The 23,525-nt window shown below is 35.2% G+C and overlaps 1 protein-coding gene across 3 annotated transcripts in view; it reads left to right on the plus strand.

Annotated features, from left to right (window-relative positions):
• The window catches only part of ORC4 (origin recognition complex subunit 4), a 51,777-nt gene extending 28,593 nt beyond the window's left edge, over window positions 1-23,184 (plus strand). The window contains exons 7-14 of one of the 3 annotated variants that reach the window (XM_008059872.2): window positions 2,698-2,746; window positions 6,350-6,501; window positions 11,853-12,026; window positions 16,297-16,383; window positions 19,619-19,727; window positions 20,482-20,577; window positions 20,660-20,727; window positions 22,754-23,184. In XM_008059872.2, the coding sequence (XP_008058063.1) occupies window positions 2,698-2,746; window positions 6,350-6,501; window positions 11,853-12,026; window positions 16,297-16,383; window positions 19,619-19,727; window positions 20,482-20,577; window positions 20,660-20,727; window positions 22,754-22,942 (924 nt within the window). In that variant the 3' untranslated portion in view covers window positions 22,943-23,184. The remainder of the gene's footprint in view (window positions 1-2,697; window positions 2,747-6,349; window positions 6,502-11,852; window positions 12,027-16,296; window positions 16,384-19,618; window positions 19,728-20,481; window positions 20,578-20,659; window positions 20,728-22,753) is intronic. The other 2 variants (XM_008059874.2, XM_008059873.2) reach the window with 2 other exon arrangements.
• Window positions 23,185-23,525: the final 341 nt, after the last annotated feature.

The raw sequence follows: 23,525 nt of genomic DNA on the forward strand, positions 1-23,525 counted from the left end.
TTTTGAGGTATGTTCCACGTATGCCTAGATGTTCGAGGGTTTTTATCAAAAAGAGGTGCTGTATTTTATCAAAAGCTTTTTCTGCATCTAATGATATAATCATGTGGTTTTTGTTTTGACATCTGTTTTACCTATGTTCAAAACTTTTATCCTCTATGTAGGATAGAGCCTAGGGAATACATGATTATTTAATTTGTAGCTGTCTGATTTTCACGATGAAATCGCCTGCCTTCATACTGCCTATGCAACTGAAGTAGGTTTTGTGCATTCCAAATTCATTTTCTGGTCACTGGTAACCATGCAGTGCTGTCACTCTAACCTCTCAACTGTGTGCTCTCTATAGCAATGACACAGCCATAGTTGTATAAACCTCCTCACATTTAGGAGTTTCGTTCTTTAATAATTATCTATAAAAAGTTGTGTGTATTTTTCTCTTCCTTAGTCTGCAGATCTTTGAAATGCAAGTTCAAAATGCCCCTTCTAAATCTAATGTTTTCCTCCTTTTTTAGAATGTAATTTTGAAGCTAGTGGCCTACTAGGCCAAAGAGTTCCAATTCAGTTTGTTCAGTTTGGTTTTTGGTTTCTAGTTGATCTGGATAGGTGTTTCTGACATTTTTAAATGCACATATTCACACTGGATTTTTGTAAAGTAATATAAGGCACATTTGTTTATCATTTTATTCTAATCATCACTATTATTATCATCACTATGTACAGAGATTATTGCTTTAATTCCTTCACTATATAAATTAGGCATCTAAGACAGCATAATTAACTTGCCTAAGGCCATAATATGACAAAGGCTGGACATTATAAGAACTTAATTCAGCCGGGCTCGGTGGCTCAGCCTGTAATCCCGTGCCTTTGGGAGGCTGAGGTGAGTGAATTGCCTGAGCCCGCGGGTTCGAGACCCGCCTGGGCAGCGAGACCTCATCTCTACAATAAATAAAAAATCAGCTGTGCGTGGTAGCGCGCGCCTGTAATTCCGGCTACTCAGAAGGCTGAGGGGGAAGGATCGCTGGAGCCCAGCAGGTCGAGGCTACGGTGGCCGGGAGCAGCCACTGCACTTCAGTCTGGGTGACAGAGTGAGACTCCAACTCAAAAAAAAAAAAAGAACTTAAGTCACTTAATTCAACTCAGAACTTTTCTGGTCTGATATAATATAGCAAATGTATATGTATGCATGTGTGTGTATATATATATATATATATATATACATGCATATATGTATCTTATACATACATTTATATATATTTATATAAGTATATACTTAATGTCAGATGTAATAGGCTTTTAACCAAAAAAAAAAGAAAGAAACAAGACAAAGCAAGCAAATTTTGAGGAACTGACCACTGATTTCCCAGTATATTTGTTCTTTTGAGCCTTTGTTATGTTATGGTAAATAATAGATTAATACCTCTTACCATGCCTACCCTGGAAATAGTGTTAACATGACAGCATACTATCATCATACTATGTGTGTTCTTAAAAACCTGTTATGCGATTTTATTTCAGATATCTCAATTGGAGAATAAACAAATGGGTCTCTTTTCTGCATTATATCTCCTCAAATTTAAAGGTGGCTGTTTCTTTAAGTTAAGAAATTTGAATGAAATAAAAATTAATGACTTCAATGAAAAAAATTATATATATATTTTTTTGAGTTGGAGTCTTACTCTGTCGTCCAGACTGGAGTGCAGTGGCCGCTCCCGGCCACCGCAGCCTTGGCCTGCTGGGCTCCAGCGATCCTTCCGCCTCAGCCTTCTGAGTAGCCAGAATTACAGGCGTGCGCCACCACGCCCAGCTGATTTTTTTGATTTATTGTAGAGATGAGGTCTCGCTGCCCAGGCGGGTCTCGAGAAAAAATATTTTAATGAGGCTTGTACCCTCAATCTGGAACGTCTGGATAGTTCATCTAGTACTGTATTAAGTTTCATCTGGAATATTTAAATTGTATTCAAAAATATGTTTTGGCTCTATTAAAAGTCAACATAGACAAACTTGATATGAAATATACAAATTCTTGCAGCCAGGCATGGTGGTATGCGGCATGTCCCTGTAGTCCCAGCTACTTGGAATGCTGAGACACAGAAGATGCAATAGAGCCTAGAAGTTCAAGTCCAGCCTAGGCAGCATGGACTCCACCTCTTAAAACAAAATTGCATATAAATAAATACACACACACACACACACATACACATATACACACTCTTCAATAAACAAGCACTATTAGAGTATCTAATATTTCAAGCAAATTTTTTCTACCTTTTTTGTTTTAATCTCATTTAAACTCACAGTCATTTCTCTAGTGGTACAAAGTACTTTGAGACTTGGAAGAGCCCTGTGTGTTTGAAGACCCAAAGTGGAATGCATTTTTAGGTCTCCAACTATATTTAGAATATAGCAACTCTACATAACTACCTTCAAAATAAATTTAACATTTTTTCAGATTTTTCCCAGAAAACATAAAATTTCAAACATAACAGTGCCATTTTCAGTGCTGAGGCATCTCTGCTTTTATATTTAATGTAAGTTTTAGATAGTAAGTTTAGAGACACTCATTTGAGTCTGCACAGTGATTCTAATTACTAGGAAAAATGATATACAATATCTATATAAAATCTAAGAATCAAATAGCCCCCTTTTATTCTTTATTTCACTAAATTTCTAGTCATGTTATCTTTTTGTGTTATTCAGGGAAGCTTTGCTGAAAACCTTTCCTTTCTTCTGGAAGCTTTAAAAAAAGGTAAATATTAACATATTTAGCTGTATCAAAAGACATTTGTTTTTAACTTTATCTTTCCCCTGACTATAAAGGTACTAGATGCATTTACCAAAAGAAAAAAAAAGAGCTTCTCATAAATACAGAAATATAAGAAAGAATAAGATGATTACAGTGTTCTACCTCTGTAATAATGATTATTCACCTGCATCATCTCATTGTAGAGATAGCTGTAAATTTTTTACAAGAATAAAATTATCTTTTCTTTTGTAATTAGTAAATTTTTATGGTTCTGATATATTCTGTTTTATAAGGTGCTGTAGTTTATTAATAATTAGTTAGGACTTTTGTTTCTAATTTTTATAATTAGGAAGAAATCCTTTGATGACAATCCAGATATTTCCTGGGATACATTTCAATGTGTAGAATTCTGAGCAAAAAAGGAATCATATTTGAAAAATAGATATTATCAAACTACCCTAAGTTCACTTTCTGAATATTGTAGGGTACCTTTTTCTTCACATCTTCAAAAACTATTATTAATTTTTGTCTGCATGTCTAATAGAAAAAAATTTATCTCTTAATTTAATTTGCATAATTGTGTTCTTTTTTAATTTATATGATTCTGGTAGTAGTGATGCTCATAATTTTATTGACCATTGCTATTTCCTGGTTTATGTATAGTCACGCACTGCATAATAATATTTTGGTCAACAGTAGACCACATATGTGCCACTGATCCCATAAGATTATAATTCCATGCTTTCACTGTACCTTTTCTATATTTAGATATTTTTAGATACACAGATACCTACCATTGTCTCACAATTGCCTGCAATGCCATTGCCATACAGGTTTGTAGCCTAAGAGCAATAGGCTGCACTGTATAACCTGGATAACTCTAGGTTGTTCACACAAGGACTGAATCGCCTAAGGATGCGTTTCTTAGAATACATCCCTATCGCTTAGTGACACATGATTGGGTTTTCTGTTGAATCTTTGACTAATTTTGGTAATGTTTATCTCATGCTTATCTATGGGAATTATTGTGCTTATTTTTCTCTTCGTTTAAATTTTATTGGGATTTTTCTGCTGAACTGAAGTTTTACATCTTCTATACAGTTATTTTATCTAGAATTTTTTTTCTCTCCTTCAGATTATGGTGACATTAACTCATGTTTTCATTTAACACATAGGTTTGTAAGTTATAATTTGGAGTTTGTTTTGTTATGAGTTGTAAATTGTGGATCAAACTTTGATTATACTAGTTTTCTCCACTGATATATAATGCTACATTTTATCAAATACTAAAGTTTTACTTTAATATATAGGTCTCTTTCTAGACTTTTAAGTACTCTTTTGTTTTGTACCAATATTAAATCATTTGTGCTACTGTATTTGTTTTATTGTCTATTGGAATAAATCTTCCCTTAATCAAATTTTTGTTTTATCTTTTTAATGCAAATGTAAAGCCTTTAAACCTAAGGTAATAGAGATTCTTGAACTAAATTAGTTTCTATTGTTGGGATGAGAAAAGTGTATCCAGACAGTCATTTTTAACTTTTCTCCATTGTTGAAATGTTAAAAATTATGACTAAAAGGCGTTAAGTAGTTTTGTCTAACCATTGTTTACAGGAATTGTTTCTATGGGAAAGTATACTTTGCATTTCTACTAACTAAAAAAATCTCTGTTAAAACAGTTGTTTTGTTCATGAATTAGTGACTCCCGTTTTTTGTTTTGTTTTGTTTTGTTTTTTTGAGTTGGAGTCTCACTCTGTTGCCCAGACTGTGTCACTCAGACTGGAGTGCAGTGGCCGCTCCCAGCCACTGCAGCCTCGACCTGCTGGGCTCCAGTGATCCTTCCGCCTCAGCCTTCCAAGTAGCTGGAACTACAGGCATGTGCTACCATGCCTGACTGATTTTTTGATTTATTGTGGAGATGAGGTCTCGCCTGCCCAGGCGGGTCTCGAACCCGCGGGCTCAGGCAATCCACTCACCTCAGCCTCCCAAAGGCACGGGATTACAGGCTGAGCCACCGAATCCAGCTCCATTATTTTTTAAATCCTGAAGTGTTTTAGTTCTATTAATATATAGGTATTAACTAGTTTATATCAATTTTGTAATTATTAAGAATTATATTTATATAATTATAAATATAATTATTTTTGAAAATTGTCAACAAACTACTAGAGTCTGGTAACTAGACTATGAACTACTTAAGTGCAATAAGGGCTGTCTTTGTCCTGTGAGTAATTTTTTTTGTTAAGTAGATATATGAGGTCTGACAATTAAGTTTATGAACTAATCCTAGTAAAAGTACTACATACCTTATTGCTGAATATCACTGTGTGATCGCCTTCAAAATACTCCCCTTGAAACTATGCACACCACTGCCTAAACCACCCATCAAAACAATTTTGGAACTATTTTTCTGGCATGGCCATCAGAGCTTCTGTTGGAAGAATGTTGGAGTTTGAATTAGAGCAATGCACAAATATTAAATTTCTTGTTAAACTTGGCAAGAGTGGAAGTGAAATCAGAGACATGTTAGTCCAAGTTTATGGGGATAATGTTATGAAGTAAATGACAGTGAACAAATGGATTAAACATTTTCCTGAGGGGAGAGGAAGCTCACTGATGAAAAATGGTCAGGGCAGCCAGTAACAAGCAGAACTGACACAAACATGGCAAAAAAATTTTGAGTTTTATGTTAAAATCACTGACTGACTATGAGAAGCATAGCAGATCAAATAAACATCGATAGGCCGGTTGCAGTGCTTCAAGCCTGTAATACCAGCACTTTGGGAGGCCAAGGTGAGAGGATTGCCAGAGTCTGAGGATTTGAGACCTGCCTAGGCAACTTGACGAGCCTTCGTTTCTACAATAAATCAAAAAATTAGCCTAGTGTGGTGGCTTACGCCTGTAATTCCAGCCACTTGGAAGGCTAAGGTGAAACTATCTCCTGAGCCCAGCAGGTAGACACTGGGGTGGCTATGAGCATGCCTCTGCACTCCAGCCTGGGCAATGGAGTAAGACTCTAACTAAAAAAAAAAAAACCAAAAAACATTGATAGAGAAACAGGAAAATAACTGAAAATCTTGGCATGAGAAAGGTATGTGCAAGAATGGTCCCATAGAAGCTCTTATGTCACAGCAGTGCACCTGCTCAAACAGAACTGTCTATGAGGGAATTTTTAGCTAGTAAGCAAATAACTGTATTGGAACATCTTTCCTACTCACCTGATCTGGTGCCCAATGACATTTTTCTTCACCTGAAGCTAAAGGAAATATTGAAAGGAAGAGATTTTGACGATATCGAATATCCAGGGTAGTACAATGTAAGCTCTGATGGCCATTGCAGAAAAAGAGTCCCAAAATACCTTTGATGGGTAGACTAGGCACTGGTGTTGGTGTATAGCTTCCCAAGGGGAGTACTTAGTACTTTTCCTAGGATGAGTTCGCGAACTTAATTGTCAGTCCTTTTGCATGCATCAGTAAATTCCCTTCCCAGAGTGGGTTATTGATATGTTTGTTGAATAGTTTTCAAACCAAATATAGTAAATAGCTTGGAAATTTAGTCAAGATTGGTATAATTGCTTGTTAATATAATACTCTACTTTCATTTTAGGTGATCGGACTAGCAGTTGTCCAGTAATCTTCATATTAGATGAATTTGATCTTTTTGCTCATCACAAGAACCAGACACTCCTCTATAATCTTTTTGACATTTCTCAGTCTGCACAGACCCCAGTGGCAGTTATTGGTCTTACATGTAGATTGGTAAGTCTATTGTTCTATTTAAAAACAAGGTTGATTATAATGTAGTCCTTTCTTTAAAGTTATTTTGGTCATTATATTAGGCATTTAAAACATTCGTTTCATCGCCTGACTTGGTGACTCAACCTGTAATCCCAGTACTTTGGAAGGCTGAGGGGAGTGAATTGCCTAAACCCGCAGGTTTGAGACCAGCCTGGGCAATGGGGCGAGATCTCGTCTCTACAATAAATCAAAAATTAGCCAGGTGTGGTAGCATGCGCCTGTAGTTCTGGCTACTTGGAAGACTGAGGCAGAGGTATTGCCAGAGCCCAGCAGGTCGACACTGGAGTGGACATGAGTGTCCCACGGCACTCCAACCTGGACCACAGCAAGACTCCAACTCAAAAAAAAAAAAGAGTTGTTTTACCAGTGCCTAGTGTATTTAGCTTACTTTTCAACTCAACTTGAAGAAAACAAGAAAAAATTATCTTGTGCACTCATAAGTGAATACCTCCCTCCACCCAATGAATCATTGAAGAAAAAAATGTGAAATCATAATATACAAATAAATATTTCTACATTAGCAAGTAAAGAGGTAGTTAAATACTATCACCACTATTTTCTAAAAATTAATAATAGTTTCTACTTTTGAAAATGCTTGAGGCTGGATACAATGACTCATGCCTGTAATTCCAGTACTTTGAGAAGCTGAGGTGAGAGGACCTCATGAGCCCAGGAGTTTGAAATGAGTCTAGGCAACATAGCAGGACCTCTTCTCTACAAAACGTCAAAACTTTAGCCTGGTGTCATGGTGCACGCCTGTAGTCTCACCTACTTGGGAGGCTGAAGTGGTAGCTACTCCTGGGGCAGAAGGATGGCCTGAGTCTAGCAAGCTGAGTCTACCGTGAGCTGTGATTGTGTCACTGTACTTGTCTGGATAGCAGAGTGAGATCTTGATTCAGGAAAAAAAAAAAAAAGAAAGAAAAGAAAATCTTGGACCTCTAGATGATATTATACCAACTTTCTAAGTAATGGAAGAGACCTTATCAAGTAGTCACAGTAAATAGTGACTTCTCTGTTCTATGGAGTATTTATTTTAGAATTATTTTAACGATAGCCTCAATGTCACTACTATTATACTGTCAGTTTAATGTACCTTTGGACAGCTGTACAGTCCTTTTTATGTTTACTTTCATATACTGTCACAGTACAGACTTTCCTACTGAATTCATATAAAACTGGTATTTAAGAGTGTCTTAGTCCTTAACAGAATATCTGAAATTGGATGATTAATAAAGAAAAGAGGTTTATTTAGCTTTTTCTGGAGGCTAGAAAGCTCAAGGGCATGGAGGTGGCTTCTCGAGAGGGTTTTTTTCATGCTGCATCATAACAAGGCATAAGGTAAATGGGGGAGCAGGCATGTGCAAATAAGGACCAAACAGCAAAAGGCACATGGCTCATAACACAACCACTTTTTTGGGAACTAATTCATTCCCATGAGAATAAGAACTCATTGTGGTGAGAGGGCCTTAATCTCTTCATGAGGGATCTGATCTGCTCCCATGATCCAGACACCTCCTACTGTTGCATTGGCAATTAACCTTTAGCATGCACTTTAGGGACAAACTACAGTCAAGCCACAGCAAAGTCACCTCTTTTTCATACTATGACTACCATGCCATTCTTTTATACTATACCTTCTTCCATTCTTTTCCTCCTCCATTCCTGGCAGACCTCTGTCAAGCACATTCATTTTTTCCTCCTTTCCTGCAACTCTTTTTTAGATAAATACGACTTTTGATTAAGTCATCTTTCAATGGTTCTCCTCCCATTGCTGTTTTTCCATGGAATGGCTGTCTTTGCACCTGCTTCTCTTGTGCTCTGGACCCTATAATTTAATGTGTGACTCTAGAATAAGCCTCCTCCATTGATCATCTGTCTGGTGCTCCACATATCTTTATTTCTCCTTGCCAAAAGCAGCAGGCTATCACAGGGATAAAAGGAGCACCTCCCTTGATTTTAAAAAAAAACTTCCTTTGGATAGAAGTGGCAGTGGCAAATTTTATTGACTCATTGAAGGAGTAAAGAAAAGATCAGCAACTTCCTAGCCCCGTTATCAGATGTTCTTTCTTTATTCTGTATGTATAATTCTCCAACTCCATAATTCCTTCAAGTGTAATTATATCTGTGTATCCAGATTTATAGGGAGGGGCCAAAAGGATAGACAGAGTAGTGACTTTGCCAGCAAGCAGCTTCTTCCCCTGTAGAAGTAATCCTTTTTTTTAAAAAAAGCCATTCCTACATAGTCAATTTCTGTCATTACTTGTACACCATTAAACCATCATTTACTTCCATCTGTTTTCATTTTCAAGTTCATACTCTTAATTGTTGTTTGCATCAAGTATCACTTCCACTAACCCACTAACTACCTATGTGGGTGACTTAGGACTCCTCCTTAACTGAAAGTAAATATACTATACGAGGTCTGACTGTTAAGTTCGTGAACCTAGAGAAAGTGCTACATACCTCATTGGTGAATATCACTACAGTCACTTTCTAAGTACTCCCCCTTGGGAAGCTATACACCAATGCCAGTGCCTAGTCTACCCGTCAAAACAATTTTAGAACTCTTTTTCTGGATCGGCCCTCAGAGCTGTCATCATATTATTCTTGATGTCCTGGATGTCATCAAAATGTGTTCCTTTCAATATTTTCTTTATCTTTGGGTAAAGAAAAATGTCATTGGGGACCAGATCAGGTGAGTAGAGAGGGTATTCCAATACAGTTATTTTTTTACTGGCCAAAAACTCCCCCACAGACATTGCTGTGTGAGCTGGTGCATTGTCGTGATGCAAGAATTCCTTCAGGACCAGTTTTGCATATACCTCTCTCATGCCAAGATTTTCAGTTAAGATTTTTCTGTTTCTCTATCGATGTTTATTTGATCTGCTGTGCTTCACAAGTCAGGTGATGATTTTGACACACAATTCAACAAATTTTTGCAATGTTTTTGTGAGTTCTACTCGTTACTGGTCGTCCTGACCACTCTTCATCAGTGACATTTTTTCTCCCCTCAGAAAAACATTTAATTCATTTGAATGCTGACTTTATAACATTATCCCCACAAACTTGGACTAGCATGTCCCTGATCTCACTTCCACTCGCCAAATTTAGCAAGAAATGCAATGTTTGTTCATTGCTCTAAATTCAAGCTCCAACATTCTCATGACAGCACACAAAACATGCAACAGCAATAATGAACACCACTCAGCGAGACTCTGCCACATATCGACATGAACACAACTGTGAGACACTGATACACCAAGATTATAAAACCTTACTGAGTTGTTTGTATAGTGTTGCCAACATAAGCACATGGTGGCAAGTTCACGACCTTGTATGTTTGTTTTTGAACATAACATTTCCCTACTTTAATTCTCATACTGACACTATGATTTTCTTTGCCCTTATAAAAACATTCCACGTTTTTTATTCATCCTTCCCACTTCAACTTAAGCTATTTGTCTTTCCTGTCCTCCTTCCCGAACTAACCATGATACTGTTTTGATCACTTGAATTTTTCTATACCATGGTTTCTTAATAATAATAACCCAGTTATTATAAGAATCATCAGGCTAGATTTAAGAATTTACATTTCTGGGCCTCACAACACCCCTTTTCAAAAAATTTTATTATAGAAAATGTCAACAGTATAAATAGGAAAGAATAATAAGATAAGCGCTAATCCTTCTTTTCCAGTCATCACCTGGATTCAACAATTACTACAACTAGTTTTATTTACCCTTTTCATCTTCTTCAGTCTCATTATTTTGAGACAAAAGCCAGGCATGATGTCATTTTATCAGTAAGTGTCTTAGAATGTATTTTCAGAAGATACTTTTTTAAAATGTATTTCTCTAATACAATTGTTTTATCTTAAAAATGAAGTGATTTCTTGAGATAATCCAATCTCATGTCATTGTTCATGTTTGGGGGTGGATTTTTTTAACAGCTTTATTGAGATATAATTTACATACCATACAATTCACTCATAATTTTTTATATATTCACAGATTTGTGCATTTATTATCACAGTCAATTGAGGAGCCCTATAACCTCTAGTTATTGCCTCAAGTCCCCTTCTTCCCTCTTAGCCCTAGGCAACTATTAATTTACTCTCTGTCTAGTAATTTTTAATCATATAGTCTTTTGTGACTGGTTTACTTTCCTTAGCATAGTGTTTTCAGGGTTGATCTGTGTTGTAGCACATATCAGTCTTTTATTACTTTTTATTGTCCATTAATATTCTGTTGTATAGCTATATCACACTACACTTTCCTTATCCATTCATCATTTGATAGACATCTTGGTTGCTTACATTTTTAAGCTGTTATAAATACTGCCACTGTAAACATTCATGTACACTTTTTTTGTGGCTGTGTGGCTTCATTTCTCTTGGTTGTATACCTTAGAGTGTAATTTTTGAGTAATATGATAACTGTACCATAACATCTTTTGACAGATTGAAAGTTCAGTAAAAAAGAAATTTAGAAATGACAATTCCTTCCCATATATGTGACTTAAGAAGACAACCTACCAATTGTGCTTTTGATATCCGGGGCACTGAGTGCATGTCAGGATTGTGAAGTATTTCCCTTATTTAAGAAAACTTTGTATGTCCTTTAAGTAGTACATTCGTTATCTTTTGGTGTCTAGTGTCCTTTGACAGTAAATTGATTCCTGATTTCTTCTTAAGGAGAAATAGCATAAGCACAAGTAGTTTCTAAAAACATCACTATAAAGAAAAGTCAAAAGATGAATAACTTATTACCGATGTCATGCTACACTTCTGCCAGTTCCCTTGTCTATAGTTGATTACTCTGCCCATCTTGCTTAGCTTAAATCTGTAGGTATTTTAGCGAACTGAATTTTGCTCCATTTCACATACTGCTTCTTGAGTCTTTGTTACATAAAACCAGGAAGAAGATGTCTAATTTTTTATGAATGTAATAAGTCTCACTGCATTTCATTATTTTAATTTTCATCTTCATATAGAATGTACAAAATTCTTTATTGAAACTCTTGATATTACTGTGGCATATAACTTCAGTAAAGTCAATTTTTCTAAACAATCGTTTTGGGTCTTGGAATGTTACAGATTAGCTGAGAACAACATGGTAGGGAAAAGGCATATATCATCAATAAGCCAGCAGATACCTAGAGAGGGATTATTTAACTTATGTAAAAGTTAAAAAAAATTTTAATGATGTTTTATAAAATCAGCACTAATTATTGGCAATAGTTTACTTATCCTCTAACATTGCTGCAGTAGTTTTTTAATCCACATCTTACGGGGGTTTTTGTTTGTTTTTAAGGATATTTTGGAACTCTTGGAAAAAAGAGTGAAGTCACGATTTTCTCACCGGCAGATACACTTAATGAATTCATTTGGTTTTCCACAGTATGTTAAAATATTTAAAGAACAATTATCTCTACCAACAGAATTTCCAGACAAGTTTTTTGCTGAGAAGTGGAATGAGAATGTTCAGGTAACTTAAAGGCAATAACGTTAAAGTAATTTATGTGCCTTGCTTTTACAATTTAAAGCAGTTAAAATGGCAAATTTTAAAAATAACAAACCGAATGTCACTGTGGCATAAGACTGCAGGAATGCAATTTATATACTTTTTTTTAATGGTCATTATACTTTTTTAAAATGTTCATTGTATAAAAGACAATAGAAATGTCATGTGACCTAAATTCTATCTCAAAAGAATATCACAGTTAAGATTTAGGACTAATGTCAGTTTCAAATGAACTTTAATGAAGTTTTTGTCTTATCTATATCTGGTTTTTATTTTAGATAATTAATGAGTTTGCATAATTTAGGGGCCTTGATTATGAAGAAATTTCTATAATATGAAAATACTGTTAAGGATTATTAGATCTCTGAATATTATTACAGTCTGTATTTACTGGCTCTTAAAAAAGATGATTTTATGTTAAAGCAATAATGATGGCTATAATTATTTTTACTATGAAATCTAAAATGCCAATACTAAATTAAAAGTGAGAATTTTGCGTTATTTTGCTTTTTAAATGATTCTTGTTGATTTTAAAATACAGTCTGCTCATTTAAACACTATTAATTTTGACATTTTATTTTCAAAATGTTTCTCTCAAAAGTTCATTGAACAAAATTTAATCAATGCAAAAGGATATTTGGCAAAAAGTGAAAGTTTTCCTTGTACTCATGTCCATTTTCCTTTATTTTACTATGGAGTAATTATTTGGTTTATAGCATTGCAGAGTATACATACTTGCTAAATTTGTTATTTTTACATAAAGAGCTCAAAGTCTACATATTATTCTTTGTTTTGCTGTTTTCACTTTTTTCTAATACAACTATGCATAATTGTATGTTAAGATGACTGACTTTATCCTTAAAATTTAGATGTTGTGGCTTGCTATCATTAGATGTGGATCCTCCCTTCCACTCACCTCCCCAAATTAATCTTGCCTGGGACTCAGATCTTTCAGTTAGCTCAGGCAGGTTTTCTTTGATACTGTTTCTAATTATAGGATTCTGTTCTGTGGAGCATTTTCTTTATGGTTGGTACTCCCACATTGTTCTCGCTCTTACATATGTCTGGAGTGGATCAGACCTTTAAATCGTCATTCTTTAGATTCACTTTTCAGTGCCTGACAGACTTTGACCTTGTACAACTCCTGAACTGATGATTGTCTTATTCCAATAATGTGTTTTTCTGTGTATTTTAGAGATCCAAATGTCGTCTGTTACAGTATTTAACAGAAATCCATGCTCACCCATGGCTTTTATTCTGTTCCTGTTCATGCTGACTCTTTTTCTGAGGTGACCACTTGGCCCAGGTTGCATTATGCCATCATCTATTTTCTGTCCTTCCCAGCTGTGTTGCATTCTGGGCGTCTCAGAGTGGGTATATACAGAATGATAATGAGGGTTACTAGTGAAGCATAACTCTGGAGGACTTAGAAAATGGTAACCATGTGGCAGTAAGATAACTCAACCCTAGTTTTCTCTACTCGTTGCAGACATTATATTCCCTAAACTGAGGGCCAGATGGTAGCAATGAATGTGAGAACTATCCTAGATCAGTTTCACAAAGTAGAACTAACACCACTGTTTTGTGTCTCTTAGTTCTAATATTTTCTTCCAGTATCCTGATGATCTTGTGCCACATCCCTTTGGTTTGCTAATGAATGAGCTTCACTTGAAAAATCTGTCAGCACCACGGTCAGAGTCCCTGTCCTGTGAAGAGGTGTGGTGGTTGCGTAAAAGGAGCTATTGTTTCTCTCAGTGCTGACTGACTAGTAGATTTTTTTTTAATTGCAAGTCCAAACCAAAAGTAATAGTGCCAATAATAGGTCACCTCCAGAATCTTATCCTAGAAATATCTTCAGGATAGAGTTGAACCTGGACTTCCAACCTAACTTGAAGGTTTGTTGTGGCCCTATCTCAAATGAGTCAAGTAAGCAGAGTAGACTCTACCTTAGCATGGTAGTGTAAGCTAAATCACTGAAAATGAGCACTTAAAAGAGTCAGTTTTAATTCTCCTCAAAGGAAATCCTCCAGAGTACTAAAGCTAAGTTCAGGTGGTTATTGATGATAGGCTTATCTTCAAATAGTTTCTAGTGTTTGAAACAAGATGAAATATAAAGTGTAATGGGAAAGGTTAGATAATTGTTTTGTTTGCTTTAGTGACTCACATATGTGCATAATGTAGACTTTTTAAAAAGCAGATTAAGTAATTAATGGAAGCAAGAAGGTGATAACTTTCAGAAAGAAAGGGAGTTGGGGTCAGACCACTAAGAATACGGAGGTAAAGTAGGAAAGCAGGAAAGCGGAGTACAGATTAACCCTTTGAAGCATCCTGCCAAAGAAAGACAAATACAATTTTAAAACTAATTGAATTCTTGCAAGTTATTTTCTTAAGCTTTCTTAAGTGCTTGTGCCACATTAGTTTTATAAGTGACTTCATAAGAGTCCAAAATTACAGAAACCAAGATGGATGGTAGTTTGCCTGTGATTTTTAGCTTCATATTTTAAAAATTTCTTTCATGTTGAAATTTGAAAATTTTGGAAAGGCTAACTTTTTTATTTGAAAAATTATTTTTTTTACTACTTTGCTTTATTATTTTATGTTTAATCTGTGTACTTCTAATGATATTTTACGTTGTTTATGGTACGAAGACATACCTAGTAACAACAGGAAACTCTTTAAAATACAAAGAGAAGACTAAAAACAATAGCAAGGCAGTGGAAACTAGAACTAGGATCGTGTATTTGCCGAGAGCATGACATTCCATTCCAGTAGACTAGAGATTATTTCTCAATGTGAGTCTTTTTACAGTGGAAGAAGTAAGCACATGTGGCTGTAGCTGTAGAATGTAGAATTGCTTAGTTTTAAGTAAAGAAAAAAAAATTCTTGCTCCATGCAGATAACTTGAAAAATTATGTCAGTCTTCCCCAAACTTTTCTTGGCTCTGCTGCCTTTGAATTTACTCTCCTTTTATCAAGTCTCTTCTTCAGTGTTCCTCACCTTCCAATTCAGTCCTAATTCACTGCAGCCACTTGTTTCTTTTAGACATTGCCTTCTCAAAGAGCCCTGTTGAGCTTTGAGTTTCTAAAGCCATTAGTCTCTTCTTAATTTAATTTTACAAAATAGCTTACATTGTTGAATACCATTTCCCTCTTGAAATTTTCTTTGTTTTCTATAACACTGCCCTCTCTTGTAGTCTCTCTTCTAGTCTTTAGTATCTTTCTTTCTTGCTTACTTTAATTCTCTTTTCCCACTGCGTCTTAACTATTGGCAATCCATTGTTCATTTCTTGACCACATCTCACTCTTTATTTTTTTTTTTTTGAGTTGGAGTCTCATTCTGTCGCCCAGACTGGAGTGCAGTGGCCACTCCCGGCCACCGCAGCCTCGACCTGCTGGGCTCCGGCAATCCTTCCGCCTCAGCCTTCCGAGTAGCCGGAATTACAGTCATGCGCTACCATGCCCAGCTGATTTTTTGATTTATTGTAGAGATGAGGTCTCGCTGCCCGCGGTCTCAGGCAATCCACTCACCTCAGCCTCCCAAAGGCACGGGATTACAGGTTGAGCCACCAAGCCCGGCTTGAATCTCACTCTTAATGGGCCATTCTGTCCCCTGTAGATCAGCTTTGATTTTTCTCTTCTTCTTTTCAAAACTTTCCTTCTCTTTTCCCCAAGAATTCCCAGTTGATTCTCTTAGATATCTCTTTTACAAATGTCGTAATTCTCTCGTCTTCACATCACTCTGATCATTCAGATGCCCCCCTTGCCTCTTGTGTGAACTGTTGCCTCCAATTAGGTTTTCCTGACTTATTCTGTACAATCCCTTTACCAATAACTGAAACTTGTTTATGTGACAGATGGCTTAAACATTCTTTGTAATACATTACCTTTTTTTCCCCATGTATAGTAACTCTCATTCTTTGTTGTGTTTTGTTCTGCATTTTGTTCATATCACTAGTATGATTGTACAGTTTTCCTAATAAGAGTAGAAATTTTGGAGTAGCAAGAAGTTAAAACATACTTTGTTGAATTAACGTAAAGGGAAAAGAAGAAAATTAGTACCCGGAACTTTTATTTTGATTTTAGTGTTCTACCAATAAGACCAGCATCTATTTAATAATTAATATCAAATAGAGTTAGTAAGGTACACCAACCAGTAAGGTACACAATTAGGATTATATTTAGGTTTTAGACTGCATTGTTCCTCAATTTTGTTTTGATTTTTTTTTTCCTGTTAGTGTCTCTCAGAAGATAGAAGTGTGCGAGAAGTACTACAGAAGCATTTCAATGTTAGCAAAAACCTGAGGTCATTACACATGCTTTTGGTTTGTATTAGTTTTATTTTTGTCTCTCACACTCTTTCACTAGATAAGTAAGTTTTGATGAGAACTAACTAAATCTATAGATCAACTTTGGGAGGATTGACATGCTTACTACAGTGAGTATTCCAGTCTCTGAATGATGTATATCTCCTTTAATTTGTTGGATTACTTTCATCAGCATTTTATAGTTCTCATTATAGATTGTGCGCTTATTTAAAGTGTATTCCTAAGTATTAATTTTCTTTGGAACAGTTGTAAATAGATTTTAAAATTTTGATTTCAGCATGTTCATCGTTAGTATACATAAATATGATTGATTTTTGTGTGTTGATCTTATATTCCATTAACTTGCTAAACTCACTTTAGGAATAAGCCAATTTTTTTTTTTTAGGAGGCATTTTTTCTTGGGATTCTTGGGGATTTTTTTGTAGGCATGTGTATTTTTCACAAATAGAGACCGTTTTATTTTTTTTCTTTCCTATCTGTATAGCTTTTCTTTCTTTTTCTTGCCTTATTTTAATGGCTAGAATTTCCAGCACTAGTTGAGTTAGCATGGTGATTGTTCCCAATTTTAGTAAGAAAGCATTCAGTTTTTTACCATTAAGAATGCAGTTAGCTGTAGGTGTTTTATACATGCTTGTTATCAAATTGAGGTATTCCCCATCTGTTTCTAATTTGCTGAAAGCTTACTATGAATGGGTGTTGGGTTTTGTCAAATGCTTATTCTGGATCAGTTGATATGATCATGTAATTTCTCTTTAGCCTATCCACATGTTTGATGCATTGATTTTTGAATGTTGAACCGGCCTTGCATACCTGGAATAAATCCTACTTGGTCATGGTCTTTCTTTTTTTAAAATTATGACTTAGTATCAATCAAGGGGTACTTAATTGTTCTGAAAATTAAAGAACGTCCTTCACTAAGAGTATTTGGTTTTAGTCTAATATTTCTGGAAAATTATCTATGACAAATACCTTTCGAAGAGAAATGAGTTTTGGTTTCATTAGTTTCTTAGTCACTTGTAATAATAATAGAATAAAAATAATAGCATCTACCACTTTTTGACTAGTGCATGAGCCAGGTACCGCAGTTACATTACCTAACTGTGTCAAACCTTTGCAGTAATCGTAACTTTTTATCCTTACCTTGAAGAAACTGAGGCTCCTTGAGGTTAAATAACTTGCTCAAGGGCACACAGCAAGTAGGTGGCAAAGCCAGAACTCAGTTGGCTTCAAGCTTGTATTCTGCTTTGCTATATGGTTCTGCCATGTATATTTACAGATTATCTTTTCTCATTCCTGTTTTTGCTGAGAAAACCTAAGTCTTTTATACCTTGTATATACTTTTACTCTATTAGCTTACCCTCTCCTACCAGAAATACTCTGTCCTTTTCAACAACACTATCTGTATCATGAAGGAACCTGGAGACTTAAGAAATTTTAGAAGGAATACATATTATGTATGTCAGTTATTTTTTCTGGGAATATATCTTGGCCTCAGTATTATCAGCCTGAACAACTGTTGTTCTGCCAGTTCTCTATTACATTTTAAATTATTGGTAAGGAATTAAATAATGGCTTGTTTTTTGTCATGTGACACTCTTCTTTATCGTTGTTTGTTCATATCCTTAGCTTACCCCATTCTTGATTATCTTTGTGAAGATAACCTGTGGAAGCTCTCTATAGATTATAGGTCTTCAACCTCTCCAGCAACTGGGGAAATGCAGATAAATGAATGCTACAAATAGACATTTTTTTCCTTGCTAATCTGGTGGATGTCAAAGGTTATAGCTAATGGTATAATGTTTGTAACTATTAAAATGTATTGCTGCCAGCACTGTAAATATGTATAGGTTCTTTGGAGAGCAGTTTGGCAAATTAGCTGACTAGAGAAAATTAGAAACACAAGAAGACATGTACAAGATTGCTTACTGAAGTACTTATAGTTGCAAAAAAGAAAATGACAGATGTCTACCAATAGAAAATGAATAATTGTATATACAAAGGAATACAAGAGAAAAAAATGATTAAGCTAGAATTGACACCTCAACATGGATAAAATCTCAGATGGTCAGTGAAAAGAGTTGTGCAAGTACAATATAATAGTTATGTAAAACTTGAAAATGATTGTGTTGCCTAGAGTTGCATACATATGAAGTAGAAATATAAAGTAGAAGTATAAAAACATGCATGGTTGTCTTATGCAGGGAAGAGTCAAGGTCAATCAGGAAGAGACAGGCAACTCTAAAATTTTATTTTTTAAATTGGGAAAGTGATCATGGGTATTCATTGTATGAATTCTCTTTTGTTGCCTTTTTTGTATGGTAGAAAATGTTTTGTAATAAAAGAAAACCAACAGGAGAAAAAGGGAAGGAGTACTGGCAACCCCAAGTCTCAAGGAGAATGAAGGAGAAGGGTTGCCAAACTCTTGTGTTCCAACTAAGGCACCTATGTCCTGGTTAAAGTGGAAGAGAGATTTTCTAGATAAGTATGTCCCAATTATTGCAAGGTACATACTTATACTGAGAAATTATTGTGTATTTGAAATTGTCATTTAACTATGTCAGTCATTTATATCTGTAAAATCTGTTAACCCTAAGTGAATAAATTTAACTTTTATGACAAATACAAATAAAGAAAAAAAAGTCTTCAAATATTTGAGTGGCAACCCTAGTCTAGGAGCTGTGTTAATTTTTGGAAAACTAAATGAAAAGCACAAGAGAAGTAGACTCTCCTTTCAAGAAGAGTTGTTTCTGGGTATAAATTTGGTGTTTGTTTTCTTTTTTGTACATTTGAACATAAAATAAAGCTAATCTTTGTCTCTCTTAGCCTACCTTACACTAACCTTAGCTGGTTGATTTGGTGTAGAAAAAGTTTACGTGAGGCATAGATCTGCCTTTTTGGCTTGTGTCTGGGACTTTGGTTAGTGTTCTTATTTTCAGTTTGTTCTCCTTACCTTACTCCTCTTTAAATGTTCTTTTGAGAAGCAAACAAAATAGGCAAGAGGGAAGGGGTAGGGAGAGTAGCAAGAACTTTTTTTTTCCGGCTTTACATGTATAGAGTTATATGGCATATAGATTGAAATACTGGATTTTAATAGAGGTAAATCAAAGAATGCCTTTCCGAGACATTAACATCTACTCTCCCTCAAGAACAGACTCTATAAATGAAATTTTACATAGTAGCTCCAAAATACCCAAGAAATACGTAATTGTTTTTCTGACCCACATTTCCCTAGATGCTTGCTTTGAATCGAGTAACTGCATCACACCCAGTTCTGACTGCTGCAGATCTCATGGAGGCAAACCAACTGTGCAGCATGGACTCCAAAGCAAATATTGTACACGGTGAGAAACCGACTTTACTCATTTTTTTAAATTATGGTTTTTAAAAGTTTGAATGTAGATAATGGAATGTTTTTCAACATTTAATTAACATTGGTATAGTGCTTTATATATAGAATACTAGTATTTCCATACCTCTTGAACTCAGTCCTTGTATGATCACTCCCTTTGGAAGGGAAAGGAACTTGGTGCTCTATTCCCTTGCCACATTGGAAATCCAGGTAAGACTATATTGCAGACATTCTTGTGCACCAAGTACTGCTGAGGAGCACTCACTGGCTTCTAGTCATCAGGGTCCACTCTCCCTTTGGGGAGCCTAATGAACTTTTTCTCTCCAGGGGAAAAAAGGGCATGTGATTTTAGATATAATTTCCAAGGGTTTAAGGATTCTCTGGATAAATGTCACCCATGGGTCCTCTGTGATTTAAAGTGACATCATAATTGCAGCTTCTGTTTGTTGTTTACTGTGGGCCCTATGGTGACTGCTTGATGATATTGTCTCTAAACCTTGTAATATCTCTGTAAATTTAGAAAGATTTCTATTTTGCTGATGCCAAAAATTAAGCTCAGGGAGGTTAGGTAAATTACTGAAGTTTATGTAGATAATAGTGATTGAAACACATTTGAATCTAGGAGGGTCTTGACCTCTATAGCACTCAAAACCATGGTCTTTCACTACATTATACCCTTCGGAGAACAGCTGTTTCAGTTTTATGTCATTAAACTACAATTCATAGTTTTTTCCCTTTTACTGTAGGTCTGTCAGTCTTGGAAATCTGCCTTATAATAGCAATGAAACATTTAAATGACATCTATGAAGAGGAGCCATTTAATTTTCAAATGGTCTATAATGGTGAGATGAGACTTGGACAGTTTTTTCTGTCTCTCCTGCTGCTTATTTGAAAGTACTAATGTTGCCATTGCTTTCTACCCAGAGTTTCAGAAGTTTGTTCAAAGGAAAGCTCATTCTGTTTATAATTTTGAGAAACCCGTTGTCATGAAGGTAAGATTTGGTTTGCTGTTATCTTTTTGCGGACAAGTATACTTTTATATCCAGTTGATTATATATAAAGTTCCATTCTTATTAATTTTTAAAAAAATAGATATTTATCACTGAGTTTTTTCCAAAGCAAATGATCTAAAATGGAAATAAGGAAGCAGCCAATTGTTCTACAGTTTGTGGAGCTGTACTGCCCTCTCGTGTCTATTCATAATACTTGCATCCTGAAAAGAACTGTTCATTAGTCAAAACACATTGCTACAACCCTATCCCCTCTCTAACCCAAGGTTGGTTATATCATCTCAGTAAAGGGAGACAAAAATACAGATATGAGCAATTAATAAATTTAAAAACCTGTGAGGGTATTCCAAGAAATTCTTACTTGGTGGCTGGGTGAGGCATTCGTTATAAAACTTGAGGACTGTATTTTAGGGTACTGGTGTCTACTGGAAAGATAATGTGAGCCACATAATATAGTTTTAGATTTTCTAATAGCCATAAGAAAGTTTTTAAAAAGGTGAAATTAACCTTAATAATGTGTTTAATTCAATATGTTAAAATATTTCAAAGTATATAATCAATAAGGGAAATTACTAGTAAAATATTTTTCTTTCTTTTGTATTAAATCTTTAAAATTTGGTAGGTATTTATACCGATAGCACATTTCAATTGCCTAAATATTCATTAGAAATAAATTGTTTAGATTCCATAAAATTTATAGCTGAAAAAGTAGATTTACATTTCAAAATTGTTCTGAACATAATTAAACTTTTGTATTTAGACCAAGTATCAGTTTTTAACTTTAAACTTAAAGTTGAATAAAATTAAAAATTGAATCCCACAGACTTTTTTTTAAAGCAGTAGATCCATAAGTCTTTTGATGTCCGTTATAGGCTCTAGTAGTCAGAATTTAATTTCTGGTAGCAACAAGTGAGTACAGAGAATTACTGTTTCTTCAAGGAAAAAGGAGAATTGTTTAACATACTGAAAGCTGTTTTTTTCTTCCATAACTCCACATCTGTCTGATAGTGATAGTTTGTGAAAGTTGTGAAAAAGGAAAGGTACCTAAGCATTTAAGTTCTTGTGAATAATTTGTAGCTGCCCATGTCTACATTTTCAATAAGGAAGTATTTTGCTGCTCAGAAATATTTTAAATTGCTTCAATTTTATTCTGCCCCAATACCTGCAGCCTCCAGTATTTTCTCACTTTCGGAAGTTAATAGTATCTGAGCTGTCTCTTCTCATCATAATTTTATGATACAAAGACTATATTTCAATGATTTTTTTTTTAATAATGAGCTATAAGAATAGAATGCTCAGGAATCTATCTCAGTTTGTCAGTATGTAATGATCTGTGTGTCATGATTTAATGGTCTGTTGTATGCCCTAGTAACATACTTAAAACAACAATCGAGGTTTGAGGGGTAAGAAGCAGCAGCTAGTAGAGAGCCTGTTAAGATGGAGAAAGTGGAAGAAGGGAGCTTGCTGACAGGTTGTGACAATCTCAGCCTTCTTTGAGAAATAGGAGCCTGTCCCCTCGCCTCCCATGTCCATACCACCCTGCTGAATCATTTACTTACAGAGCCAGCTGACTGGGCCTGGTTTCCTCTGGTGTCTGCTTTTTGTTACAGTTGTGTTAAACTTTTACACAGCAAAGTCTTACAAAGATAGCGACAGAATGTCAGTACAAATGTTAGTAACCTAGGTAATCAGTAGGTTTTTGTACAGAACTAGAAACCCTTTGTTAATTAAAGTCTTAGGAGGAACTAGACTATAGAATAAGGTTAGGAAGAAAACCATATTGTACAGACTTTAATTAAAGTTTGCCCTGTTTATATTCAAAAATACATGGACAGATAACTGCACTGACACTGTTTTAGCTGCTGACGTGAAGTTTATGACTTGATGAGAAGTGTTTTTGGACTCTTGAATTTTATTACGTTTTCTTCCTGATACTATTCTACAACTGACTGAAACCGTCACTGTTCCCTCACCCTATTCAACCTAAACTATTTCTTTCATCTTTCAGGCTTTTGAACATTTACAACAATTAGAATTAATAAAGCCCGTGGAAAGAACTTCAGGAAATTCACAGAGAGAGTACCAGCTGATGAAACTACTTTTGGATAATACTCAAATTATGAATGCTCTGCAAAAATACCCTAACTGTCCTACAGATGTTAGGCAGTGGGCAACATCCTCACTGAGCTGGTTATGAATATAGCCAGTGACTTCAGTTTTGGTGTTTCAGGCATACTTCAAGAGAACTAAAAACCATTGTCCTTTAATAAGATGTTATTACATTTTCTTATATTTATAAACATTTTTGTATTTATGGGCAACTTGCTGTGTCTTGCCTTGGATCATGAGCAGATACATGAGTTGTTATTTCAACAACAATTGATTTAGATGATGTTGTAAGGAGCCGTTCAAAAGATTAAAATGCGACTCTTTGAGGAATTGGATCATATGCTTATTTAACACTTGTATTTATATGGTCTATTTGAAGAGTTCATTTTAACATAGGAGGTAGGTGTTTTTACAAACCTTAAGCCAAAGCAGGAAAAGAAAATGGTAAGAATTGAAGTATAGTAAGTAATCTTTTTGGTCCAGTAGGGGTGCTGCATCTTTTTTTTTCTCTGTACACATGCAGATTTTTTATTTTATCCTAGATCCAGGTCTTCTAGTTCAGGAGACTGACCAGCTTAGACAGAGAAGGGTTCACATGGAAAAAAAAAGGCCCAGGAGTTTTAAGATTTTTCTTCTAGACATCTCAAAATGTGATACTTATACTGTCTACA

The sequence above is a fragment of the Carlito syrichta genome, unplaced genomic scaffold, assembly GCF_000164805.1.
Source record: "Carlito syrichta isolate Samal-C Ts95f unplaced genomic scaffold, Tarsius_syrichta-2.0.1 Scaffold304408, whole genome shotgun sequence".
NCBI classification, from domain to species: Eukaryota; Metazoa; Chordata; class Mammalia; order Primates; family Tarsiidae; genus Carlito; species Carlito syrichta.